This window comes from Triticum urartu, chromosome 3 (assembly GCF_003073215.2).
Source record: "Triticum urartu cultivar G1812 chromosome 3, Tu2.1, whole genome shotgun sequence".
Classification (NCBI taxonomy): domain Eukaryota; kingdom Viridiplantae; phylum Streptophyta; class Magnoliopsida; order Poales; family Poaceae; genus Triticum; species Triticum urartu.
Genome location: NC_053024.1, coordinates 302611928 through 302624924, shown reverse-complemented (window position 1 = coordinate 302624924; position 12997 = coordinate 302611928). Strand labels below are relative to the sequence as shown.

General features: G+C 46.0%; 1 protein-coding gene across 5 annotated transcripts in view; it reads left to right on the top strand.

Moving 5' to 3' along the window:
• Positions 1-3532: 3532 nt before the first annotated feature.
• The window catches only part of LOC125543874, a 28716-nt gene continuing 19251 nt past the window's right edge, over positions 3533-12997 (top strand). For 2 of the 5 annotated variants that reach the window (XM_048707364.1, XM_048707363.1), the window contains exons 1-4: positions 3535-3753; positions 3985-4158; positions 5157-5570; positions 6320-6703. In XM_048707364.1, coding sequence (XP_048563321.1) covers positions 4024-4158; positions 5157-5570; positions 6320-6703 — 933 coding nt within the window. In that variant the 5' untranslated portion in view covers positions 3535-3753; positions 3985-4023. Of the gene's footprint in view, positions 3754-3984; positions 4159-5156; positions 5571-6319; positions 6704-12997 lie in introns of all 5 variants that reach the window. The other 3 variants (XM_048707367.1, XM_048707366.1, XM_048707365.1) reach the window with 3 other exon arrangements.

Sequence of the window (12997 nt, the reverse complement as noted above, 5' to 3'; positions counted from 1 at the left end):
TGTCTTGTTGTACCGGGATACCGAGTCTGATCGGAATGTCTCGGGAGGAGGTCTATTCCTTCATTGACCGTGAGAGCTTGTGATGGGCTAAGTTGGGACACCCCTGCAGGGATTTGAACTTTTGAAAGCCATGCCCGCGGTTATGGGCAGATGGGAATTTGTTAATGTCCGGTTGTAGATAACTTGAACCTTAACTTAATTAAAATGCATCACCGCGTGTGTAACCGTGATGGTCTCTTTCCGGCGGAGTCCGGGAAGTGAACACGGTTGTTGGAGTTATACTTGACGTAGGTTGTTTTAGGATCACTTCTTGATCATACTTTTATCGACCGTGCTTTGCCTTCTCTTCTCGCTCTCATTTACGTATGTTAGCCACCATTTATGCTAGTCGCTTGCTGCAGCTCCACCTCATACCTTTTACCTTACCCATAAGCTTAAATAGTCTTGATCGTGAGGGTGCGAGATTGCTGAGTCCCCGTGGCTCACAGATACTTCCAAAACCAGCTTGCAGGTGCCGATGAGTCCGTGCAGACGACGCTACCAAGCTCAGGAGGAGCTCGATGAAGATCATGTTCTTTATGTTGTTCCGTTTTCCAGTTGATCAGTAGTGGAGCCCAGTTGGGGTCGATCGGGGACCGTGTCGCATTTGGGGTTCTTCTTTTATTTTGGCTGCGTAGTCGGGCCTTGTTTGTAACTGGTTGATGTAATGCTTTATTTATGTATTTGTGTGAAGTGGCGATTGTAAGCCAACTATGTATCTCTTTCCCTTATGTATTACATGGGTTGTGTGAAGATTACCTCACTTGCGACATTGCTTTCAATGCGGTTATGCCTCTAAGTCGTGCTTCGACACGTGGGAGATATAGCCGCATCGAGGGCGTTACAAATTGGCCGTAGCTCAGTGCTAGACTTTTGTTAAGCATCTTGAATGCATCCCTGCCATGTATTTTGCTGTCATGTTTGGGTGTTGTAGCATGTTCATCTCATTGCATTTAGAGGGCTACTTGCTGTAAATCGCAGACCGGTGCCATATTTGAATCGCTTGCCATTTCCAAACCGTAACTCCGATTCCGGAGTTCTTTATATCGTTTTCAAGCGATTTCATCTCATCTTTCCAGTGGAACACTTGGTTTTCCAAGTTGAGGCCTGGCTCATGCATTCCTTGTCAAATCATGCATATGCATCGCATACCGCATCCCGCATATCATACCATGTTCTTGTGTTGGTTGTTTACTATGTTGTGTGCTTCTTTTCCGGTGTTTGCTCTTCGGGTTGGTTCCGGTAACATCGTGTTTGTGAGGACCCGTTCGTCTACGTTCCGTTTGGCTTCTTCATGGACTCGTTCTTCTTCCTTGCGGGATTTCAGGCAAGATGATAATACCCTCGAAATCACTACTATCTTTGCTATGCTAGTTTGCTCGCTCTTTTGCTATGCCTATGCCGCGATACCTACCAATTGCTTATCATGCCTCCCATATTGTTAAACCAAGCCTCTAACCCACCATGTCCTAGCAAACCGTTGATTGGCTATGTTACCGCTTTGCTCAGCCCCTCTTATAGCGTTGTTAGTTGCAGGTGAAGATTGAAGTTTGTTCCTTATTGGAACATGGTGATGTCGTTACTTGTTGGAACATGTTTACTTGTTGGGATATCACAATATATCTTATTTAATTAATGCATCTATATACTTGGTAAAGGGTGGAAGGCTCGGCCTTATGCCTGGTGTTTTGTTCCACTCTTGCCGCCCTAGTTTCCGTCATATCGGTGTTATGTTCCCGGATTTTGCGTTCCTCACGCGGTTGGGCTATAATGGGAACCCCTTGACAGTTTGCCTTAAGTAAAGCTCCTCCAGCAATGCCCAACATTGGTTTTACCATTCGCCGCCTAGCCTTTTCTTTTCCCTTGGGGGTCGCGCGCCCAAGGGTCATCATTATTTTACCCCCCCTGGGCCAGTGCTCCTCTGAGTGTTGGTCCACCTGTCAGCTGCCGGTGGCCACCAGGGGCAACTCTGGGCTGTCTTACCCGTACCTAAGACAATCTGAGTGAGCCCTGAGAAAGAGATATGTGCAGCTCCTATCGGGATTTGTCGGCACATTCGGGCGGTGTTGCTGGTTTAGTTTTACCCTGTCGAAATGTCTTGTTGTACCGGGATACCGAGTCTGATCGGAATGTTTCGGGAGGAGGTCTATTCCTTCGTTGACCGTGAGAGCTTGTGATGGGCTAAGTTGGGACACCCCTGCAGAGATTTGAACTTTCGAAAGCCGTGCCCGCGGTTATGGGCAGATGGGAATTTGTTGACGTCCGGTTGTAGGAAACCTGAAGTTGACCTTAAATTAAAATGAATCAACAGCGTGTGTAACCGTGATGGTCTCTTTCCGGCGGGGTCCGGGAAGTGAACACGGTTGTTGGAGTTATGTTTGACGTAGGTTGTTTAGGATCACTTCTTGATCATACTTTCTCGACCGTGCTTTGCCTTCTCTTCTCGCTCTCTTTTGCGAACAGGTTAGCCACCACATATGCTAGTCGCTTGCTGCAGCTCCACCTCATACTTTTACCTTATCCATAAGCTTAAATAGTCTTGATCGCGAGGGTGCGAGATTGCTGAGTCCCTGTGGCTCACAGATACTTCCAAAACCAGCTTGCAGGTGCCGACGAGACTGTGCAGATGACGCAACCAAGCTCAGGAGGAGCTCGATGAAGATCTTGTCCTTTATGTTGTTTTTCGTTCTAGTCGATCAGTAGTGGAGCCCAGTTGGGTTCGATCGGGGTCCTTTGTCGCATTTGGGGTTCTTCTTGTATTTTGGTTCCGTAGTCGGACCTTATTTGTATCTGATTGATGTAATGCTTTATTCATGTTATTGTGTGAAGTGGCGATTGTAAGCCAACTATGTATCTTTTTCCCTTATGTACTACATGAGTTGTGTGAAGATTACCTCACTTGCGACATTGCTTTCAATGCGGTTATGCCTCTAAGTCGTGCTTCGACACGTGGGAGATATAGCCGCATCAAGGGCGTTACAGGTGCGACGACCGGGGGCTGGCGGAGGGATGGCGACGACCAGGGGCCGGCCGACAGAGGAGCGGCGGTGGGGCCGAATCGGGCGGCGGTGGGTGGTGGAAATTAGCGCGTCAGGTGGCGACCGACGGCGGAGGAACGTCGGAGCCGACAACGGGGGCAGCGATGGTGCAGGATCTAGGCGACTGAAGCGGGGCGTGGTGGGCGGCTGCGGCGGCGGTGCGGCAGGAGGTGGGAGGAAGAAGGGAAGGAAGGAAAAAGAAATGGCAATTGGCGCGCGATTGCGTTTTTATATTTTTAGTGGGTGGAGATGCAAATTTGCATGGCAGGGTATTGTATTTTACATCTTCAGGAGGTAAAGATATAATGTTTTTCATCTATGTCATCTGTTAGAGGAGGGTTTTTGGGTCTCGAAAATGTAAAAAATTGATTCTTTTTGCATCTACATCATTTATTGAAATGCTCTAATTACAGATGGTTTGGAAAGGGAGCAAAGGGAAGGGGAGGCCGCAGCAGCAGTAAACACTCCCACCAAGTGGTGCCGGATTTTTGTCAGTCTCCTCTCTTCCTCACGCTTGTCTATACCCAACATTACAAGCACAGCTTTCCTCCTCTCGTCTCTTCGCCTCGCTTGTAGCACCAGCAGTTTCTTTTTCGCATCCCCCTCTACCTCCGAACCCTCCTGAATTCCGACCTGAATCCAGCTCCCCCCACGGCGTCGGCGTCGCCTTCTTCAGGTACTGCTCGGGGATCGGAGCCATGTTTTTCCGCGGCTTTGACCGTGTTATTTCCCCCAAAATTTGAACTTTCTTGGTGCTAGCTTCTTTTTTTTTTTGGGGGGGGGGGGGGGGGGGAGAGCTCGAATCTTTCTGATCGGTCTTTTGGATTGGGAATTAATTGCAAGTGCAGCTTCTTTTCTCAGTAACTTTTTTTTTCTGTTCTGAGGATGTTGGTTGGCATGCATGCAGGAATATTTGGTTTCTTGACCGAAACCCTGGCGGTGGAAGATGGATGCCAACAAGGACAAAGGGAATGACAAGATGCATTTGAGGGATTGGTCGTCCCAGGAGGCTCTGCGCACATACAAGAGACGCCGTCAGCCAGAGCCTGAGCCCAAGCCCGTGGATGTGCCGGAGCAGCAGGTGTAATCTTCAACTGAAATCTGTGTATTACATGGTGCTGAGTTAGAAAGAGACTTCAGTTGTAATGTGCCATAGTTAGGGCTTTACGCTAGCCAAAGATTTTATTTTGGCCTGTTAGAATGGATTAGTGGCATCAACTTGGTAGTTGCATGACTGCGGGAGGGCAGCAGTGATAGGGTGCATATTGCCAAAGCCTTATGAATTTTCCAGGATTACCACTTGACCTTGGTAATCAAATGGGTGAAGAATTGAGTAAGTATAAGAGCTTGTTTATCAGTGGTCTATTATATGCTTTTGGTCTCCATGACTGCAAATTTCTGGTTACAGAGTATCTTATGCTCGCCAAGCAATTTGCTGGGGGCAACATTTAGCTTTTGCTTTTTGCAATCTGGAAATTACTTTGCTAATGGTAAAAGAGTGTCACATTTGAGTTTGCCGTGTCAAAAGCTTGAGTGGTTATTTCTTGGAAAAAAGAAAAGAAAAACATTGAGTAGTATCTTTGCCAATCTGTTTTGTCGGTCAAACAGAGTAGCATGGAGGAACTTTTCCTTTCTCCAGCTAGTATTGAAACCTGTGAAAATGGAATAACAGAACATGCAAAACCTGGCGTATCTTGTCGGATACCCTATGTTATATGGATACATGCTGGATACATGTCCACCAAGTATCGGGAGAGTTAATATTAAACTAATACAAATCACCAGCGTCAATCCACCACTGTGTATTAGCATTTATAAAAATGTAAGTATCCCCTTGTCCAATTCGTCACATATCCGTGTTGGTGTTGCATAGATTAAAACTATACCTTTTACTTTGCCAGCTTTTAATTTTGTTTCTATCTTTTTCTTCAGTAAGTGACATTCTTGCTGACCTATTAAACTCTATTTCAGGGCCTTCATTTATTCTGACTTGAATGAGCTACTTATATTTGCATATATAATGCAAAGTTGATCTTACTACTTCTGTATCATTGTTCAAGAGATCATAACTTTTTGCAGGTTACTGATACTTTCTGGAAAAGTAGGGATATTGGATGGAAGCACGGCATAATGATTGATGAAAACAGACAACACTGGAAGTGTATGTACTGTCACCTGACTAGGTATGGTGGTGGTGTGTCTAGACTCAAACGGCATCTTGCTGGTGATTTGGATGTCAAAATGTGCCCAAAGGTTCCAGCAGATGTTGCTGAAAATATTAGGGAACATTTGCAGAAGAAAAGAGAGAGACGAAAGACGCGAGCTGCACAGAATGGTGTCAACAGTGTGACCAGGAGCTCTGCTGATGATACCAAGGCTGAGAAGGATCCTTTACCTGTTGACTTAGAGGTGCCAACTCGAATAGACACTTACATTCTTGAAGAAGGCACTAACTTGACAAATGCGGATCATCAGGAGCCTACCATTTTTAGGGTATACAAAGGGATAAGTGTACCTTCCCCTTAATTTATTTTCTGTTCAGAGTGACACCTACTATTTGTTTAGCTAATTTAGCATAAAGGAGTAATAGAATGGTTCTGTTCATGATGAACAAATGTTTCATCTGGAGTTATAAAGAATCACATTATTGGATAGTTGATTCGCTGGGATGCTTACTTTAGGTTCATGCACCTGTGGACCTGGAATGGGTATGTTATAACACCTAACTGATTTCAGCTCAAATCTGCAGTGGTACCTCAGAAAATCTAGAATTAACCAAAGGCAATTAAACTTAACAAGACACCATAAAGCCATCCGTAAACATAAAAATGTCAAACTATCACTGTGAGATTGTGAAATTTCTGGATTTAGTACCCTTGAAGACTAGCGCTCACTGCTGAGTGTGATTTGAAATAAAAAATCACCCATGCACTGTCAAAACAGACAAGTTTGTGAAAATATGTTCGGCGAGAACATTCTCCCTCTTTCATCTTTTAAGAACAGTGCACAAACTGTCATATGTTTGTACATTGTTTTGCTTGTGCACATGCTATAGCATCTCTTTACATCTATGATATTCCCAAGCTCATTTGAAATGCACAAATCAAAATAAGTACAAACCCAACCATGAGCACAAAATCCTTGTCCTGATTATTTGTATTTACATCTCATCAATTTTTGTGTGCATCTGCTGAGCACTACCAGTAACCTTGTACTGATCCATGTTTTACATTGTTTTGCAGCCTCCCTTGTTGCTACGAGGGGTAAGGGATATTGGGTGGGAGCATGCGGTGGATCTTGATGGAAATAAAAAACGGTGGCAGTGCAAGTGGTGTGATTTATGTCGAAGTGGTGGGGTAACTACATTGAAGGCTCATCTTACTGACAACAGCTGCCCGAAAATTCCAATGGAAATGTCAAAGCAAGTGTTGCACTTCGTTGAAGAGAAAAGAGCAGCACGGCAACTTTTTAATAGGGACCCATGGCCCCCTTACAAGAAAATTGATGGGGTTAGTCTTTTTTGCTCAGAAGGGAAAGAGGAGGGGACTGGATCATATAGGAATGGTCAGCAACCTTCAAATAATGGTATGCATATGCAAACATCAGGGAATTGCACTATTGACGAGGTATACGAACCCAATAATTTAATTCCTGCTGATTCATTTAATTTATGTTACACCTTGCTCCCTCTGTTCTCAAATCGTTATTACTTTGAATGTCGGGTGTACCTTTTAAACTTTGGTCATTAATAAGTCTTTCTCACCTTGAATGCCATCATCATATTTGTTAGAAATTACATTCATAATTATGTGTTTATAATTTTGCTAATATATATTTAGAAAAACTAGTGGACAAAGTTGTGTATTGGAGAATGTAGACTGTCTTTGTGTGTGAACTCGGAAACAAGTAAAGAGGATGGAGACAGTAAAAGCTTATCAAGTTATGCAACTGGTACTTTGCACAGTGACCTTTTCATGAAAAGGAAATAAAAGAAAAGGGAACATAACAAGACACGGTCTAGAAATTGATTCATTTTGATAAATGACATTAAGTAGTAAGATTCCTTTGCAAATCAATGTCATTTCATGTTTTGATGTAGGGTAGAACCCTAGTGGCCCGATCTTTCACGATAGGAGCGGAATCCCGTGAAGAACATGAGGTGGAAAGAGAGGGAAAACACAAGGGGAACACAAGAGAAACACTAGACCAACAAGAATAAGTCACACATCTGCTAGATCCTCAAATACATAAGAGAAACACGATCCACGGACAACTAAGGACGATACAAGGGTAGCCGGTCTTCTCCGTGAGGAGGTCTTGAATCCACGGGGGGATCTTCCCTTAGAAAGGGGCTTGAATCCAAAGGGATCTTCTCCGAAGAGGCCGCAGTCTCTCGCACGGAGGAGATCCGATATGGATGAGCATAGCTCTATCTCTCAAATAAGCTATCACAACGCTAACCCTAGAAAGGAGGAGGTGGAGGAGTATATATAGTCTAGGTCCACAAAGGGGTAAGTGAGGGGCGAAAGGGTACATGGGCTTCGGCCCGAGTGTCTGCGCGTAGGCAGGGCCGGAAGTTCCGGGCGAAGGTCCGGGCAGGGTCCGGGCTATCCAGAGAGTTGGCACACTCTCGGACGGCTTCGGTGCAGCAGGGCCGGAAGTTTCGGGCTTTCCAGAAGCTTGTCCAGGCTTCTTCTTCCTTCTCTTCCACGCTTCCCTCGCGGATGGTGTAGGTGATCCTTGACGCTTGCACTCCTCCTCGTCATCCGTGAAGCTCCGACAATACCTATGCATGCACGATGGAGGGTCAAGTAGTATACCATCCTCGAAGGGGTCAAGTGAGCACGTGTAAAGGAGAGGATTCACCTTTATGTATGTGAAGTAGATGTCGCACGTGTCACTTGCCGAATGAACTCTTGACATGGTGATGTCCATAGGATGCTCCACATCTTCCCCTCCCCCTTGGGAAAGATCCGACCTCGGATCGAAATCCAAATCACCATGAGAAAGAGATGGCGTCGCCGTGTAGTAGTGGTCGATCACCAAGTTCTCGTCATCTTGAAGCTTGAAATGGGCACTCTCCAATGTCGCACCGTCTCGTGATTCCTTCAAAAGGAGCAAGGAGAACAAACACTTGGAAAAACAAATGCGGTTAGCGTTAGTGCAAAACCAAGCATTCAAGAGGTGATTCACCCAACAAGTGTTGTCATCAAGCATAGCATATGGTGTGACAAAGGATTGTGACATGACACGTAAGCACATAAATTGAGCACAAAGAAGGACATCATGGAAACAAGCATGTAAATGTGAGGTAGTGATGCAAATATGTGTAATAAGAGAAGAAGCATCAACCTCACGGTCATAGCGATCATGCATAAAGCGCTCGACAAATGGTCGATGGTAGGCATAGGAATCATTCACAACACCAAGTAAAATGAAGTGTCTAAAGACATGGGTCAAGTGCAAGACAATCCAAGCATAACGTGCATAGGGTGTAGTGAAGATAGTATGGCACTTAACACAATAGAAAGAGCAATTGTTCATTATGTGTGAGGCAATCAAGACAAGCATGTAGCAATCAATGGGACATGGCATATGTGAAGTGATGACATTGTTGCAACCAAACATGTGAGAGGAACAAGTAATCCAAGAATTGGATGCAACACACAAGGCATATATATCATACAAGAAATCCTATGCAACATGGCATCACAACTAATAGACTCCACATGACAATCATCAAACTCATCATAAATGGGTAAATCATCGCATGGGGAAATCATACTAGCATGAAGCATGCCAATAGGGGGATCAACATCATGCAAGCCATCAATGTCAAGAATGTCCACTAGTGGGACTAGAGCATCACCTTCACCTATGTTACCTTGTTCATTCCACTCAAGTGGTGTAGGTGAGGTGGGAAAGACCAAATGGTGGTCATCTTCATCTTGATGGAACCATGTGGGGGGGTGCATCATATTCCACCTTGGCCATCGTCTTGTCCAAAGGGAGGACGAAGTCATCGCGAGTCGGCGCGTCATCATAGATGGGACCTAGCACCAAATGAGAAGACACAATAGAGGTAGAGGTCAAGTCGTTAGTGTTGAAAGTGGCCTAACATGACCTATTAACTATCTCACTCTCTATGTGGTGGTTCACTCACTCCCACAAAATAGGTGCACTCAATCTCACGTATGGTGGAGTCACTCATCTCACCCAAGTGGTGGGGGTTGTGGCTCTCCTCACATGGGAATAGTGGCAACACATCACATATGGGGCTAGTGGTGAAGTCACTCTCACTCTCAATATGGTGGCTAAAGTCACTCAAATTATCACATGTCGCCGTGGTCGAAGGGAAAATACCATGCTCAACCGTCTCGTTGTCGTCGCCGTGGATGAAGGCCGAAGATGGCACATCATCACTCTCGCCTCCTAAGATGGAAGCATCATCCTTGCTCGTCACCATGTCGCTCGCCTTCAAAGCTTGGTCCTCAAATGGCTCCGTAGTCGTAGTCGTCGCCGCACCGTCTTGACAAAGAGTCGAAGTAGACTCGGCACCATCAATGCCACAAAGAGGGATGGCGGTGAAGTCGAACTTGGGAGCATCGTCTTGGAGCTCGTCGGGCTTGGACATCGTGGTGGTACTAGCCTCATGCTCGTTCTCATGGAGCTTGGTCGTCATGAAGTGAGCTTGGGGTGGAGAAGCATTGGCCTTCACGAGTCCTTGTTCCGCCTTGAGAGCACCAATGTAGTTGTCGTCGAGGGACTTGTAGTTCGCGAGGAAGATCGTCTTGGAGATGTCGTTGTGCAATCCCATCATGAAGTGGAACTTCATCGAAATGGGGTCGTCCAGACCGGCTCGTCGCAAGGCAATCTTCATCTCCTTGAAGTACTCGTCGATGGACTTGGATCCTTGGATGGTGTACTCCAATTGGCGTTGAAGTTGTTCCATGTAGGTTGGAGGCACGAACTCTCGCCGCAAAGCTCTCTTCGTCTTGGGCCAACTCATGTCGTAGGTCTCCGAAGGTGCGTGAAGCCACCATGTGGACGCGAAGTCGTGGAAGTTCCTTATGGCGCACTTCACTTGATCTTCGGGAGGAACTTGATGTAGCTTGAGGTAGTCGTCCATCAAATGCTCCCACTCGAGATACTCCTCGGGTTCTTGAGTCCCATAGAAAGGAATCGCGTGGTCGATGTCGAGGTCGTAGTAGCTCGTGGAAGTCGTGGACTTGAGCTTGGGGAGCTTCTCTTGAGGTGCTTGTGGGCGAAGATGCCTTGAAGTCGCTTGGCGAAGATGCCAAGGGGGATGGTGAAGTCGTTGAGCTCTTGACCTTCACGTCCTTGTTGGTGATGGTGTCGATGCCGATGTGATCTTGCCGGAGATGGTAGCTCGGAGGCATGTGCTCTTGAGCGTCTTCTCGAAGATGAGGAAGACCGCTTGTAGGACTTGATGAGGGCCTTGATCTCCTCCATTTGAGCTTGCATCTTGGCGTCGATGGAGTTGTTCGTGGCATCGAACTCGTCGTTGTTGTTGTAGACCGAAGATGAAATGCCTTGTCTATCCATCACTCCAAGAGAAAAATGTGAGTGGTAGAAAGAGAAGAACGAATACCAAATGTACCTTGACCGAAGTTGAAAGTGGATCAATGATCACTCCAATGTGGACAAGGAAATAGCACAATTGGTACCAATTCTTGTCGGTTTCTCACACCTACACAAATAAGGCTTATGGTGGAGCTCTGTGAGGATAGTGGCACAAAAATTTGGTGCAAAATGTTAGCAAGAGTCAATAATGTTGAAAGAGATTCATAAATTCGCAAGTGAAACAAGTAGACCAATAGCAATATGTGGCACACGGAAACACACACACGGATAGATAAATGGGGTCGTGCAACCAAGGATGAGCACAAAATGTGGAATCCACGGAAAACGCTCGTGTTGCACAACTCAAGAGAGACGCTAGCACGATTGCTCAATAGGCGGATACGACACTTGTGCACAACCTATAAGATGCAAAATGGATAACTTTCTATCCCAAGTATGCTATGTATGTATGGTTCCCGGTGTTTCTCACAAGGTGATCCAAGATGATCTTATATGCAATGTGGTATGATGCTATGGCTATTGCTTACAAGCTTCTTTGCTCTTTCTCTTTTGCTTAAAAGCTTATTCTTTTTTTTCTTCTTTGTATGGCCATTTTGCGAAATGCACAAACCAAGATAGCTATTGTGTATATGCGGGAACAAACTTGAGGCACACGAGATGATATGATACCAATATGGTATGGTATGTATGGTGTAGATCACTAATGTGCACAAGTAACGTTGCCGGCAATACTCAAATGGCTAGTCTCGATAGGCAAGTGACACAAAATTGGCTAGGGGTTATCAATGCAATGGCAAGGGAATATACAATGGGGGGATACCACGATACCAAGATGATATGGAGGTTACCGTCCTTGGCGATGATGAGTGGCGGTGATCTTGATGGAGATACCAAGATGATGGAGACTCGTCCCTAAGTAGCCGAAACACCTTAGGAAACGGAAAAACCGCGAACTCAAAATCTCAAATGTCAAAATGGTGGTAGCGGGATGCGGTGGTGGTGTTGTGGAAGCTCAATGGGATTGCGGCAATGCAATGATGGGTTATGCGAGTAGGCAATGCGGAAGTGGAGGGTTATTGGGTTATGTGAGTCGGAGTTGGAAGCACGGTCCCTAAGTAGCCGAAACACCTTAGGAGACACAACTCACAACACAAACAAAATTGGGTTAGGTTGGGGTGGCGGAAGTGTATGGTGGGTAAGCCTATGCGGAAGTGGTGGTGGTGGTTGATGAGGAAGCAACCGTCCCTAAGTAGCCGAAACACCTTAGGAGACTCAAGTCACAACTCAAACAATCGCTAATGCTATGGGGAACAAAATTGGTTAGGTTGCGGAAGTCGGTGGTGGTGTAGCGGATGATGTGGTGGAAGCCCTAGGCAAAGATGCCAAAATTCACAAAATTTGATGGGGTCAAAAGGTGGTGAAACCAAGGTGAGGTCCTCGGCCACGTCAATAGCTTCAAAACGAGCCAAAGAACACTCAAATCGGAGTTCGGAGCGAAAAGTTGTGATGAAAACGGTGAAGGAGGGTGATGCTGAAATTTCGGGGAAAGTTTCTGGTTAGGCCGGAAGTTCCGGGCCGAGGGCCGGAAGTTCCGGGCTCCGGAAGTTCAGGGGGGTGGCCGGAAGTTCCGGGGGTTGTGCAAAAACTGCTGGGAGTCTGGGAATTTTTGGGGTAAACTTTCTGTTTAGCCCGGAAGTTTCGGGGCTGGGACGGAAGTTCCGGGGGTGTCCGGAATTTCCGGGGGTCGTGGAATTTCTTCCGGGACGAACCCTAAATTCCAGATCTGAGAACGGGGGCGGAAAAACTCGATTTCCCGGGGCAAAATTGAGACGATTTCGTGGATGGAAAGTGGTGAAACTTGGGGAGATGCTAGATCCACTTGAAACCAAGCAAATCCATGGATCAAAATCAACAAAACATCATCCAAACCAACAAATCAAAAAAAAATTTGGGGCTATTTTTGGTGGGGATTTTCGGATTTAGGACGAAATCAAGCAAAAGAAGGCTAGAAAACAAAGAGGGGGGCTCCGAAATCGTGATCAACCTTGCTCATGATACCAAGATGATGTAGGGTAGAACCCTAGTGGCCCGATCTTTCACAATAGGAGCGGAATCCCGCGAAGAACACGAGGTGGAAAGAGAGGGAAAACACAAGGGGAACACAAGAGAAACACTAGACCAACAAGAATAAGTCACACATGTGCTAGATCCTCGAATACATAAGAGAAGATACACGATCCACGGACAACTAAGGACGATACAAGGGTAGCCGGTCTTCTCCGTGAGGAGGTCTTGAATCCACAGGGGGATCTTCC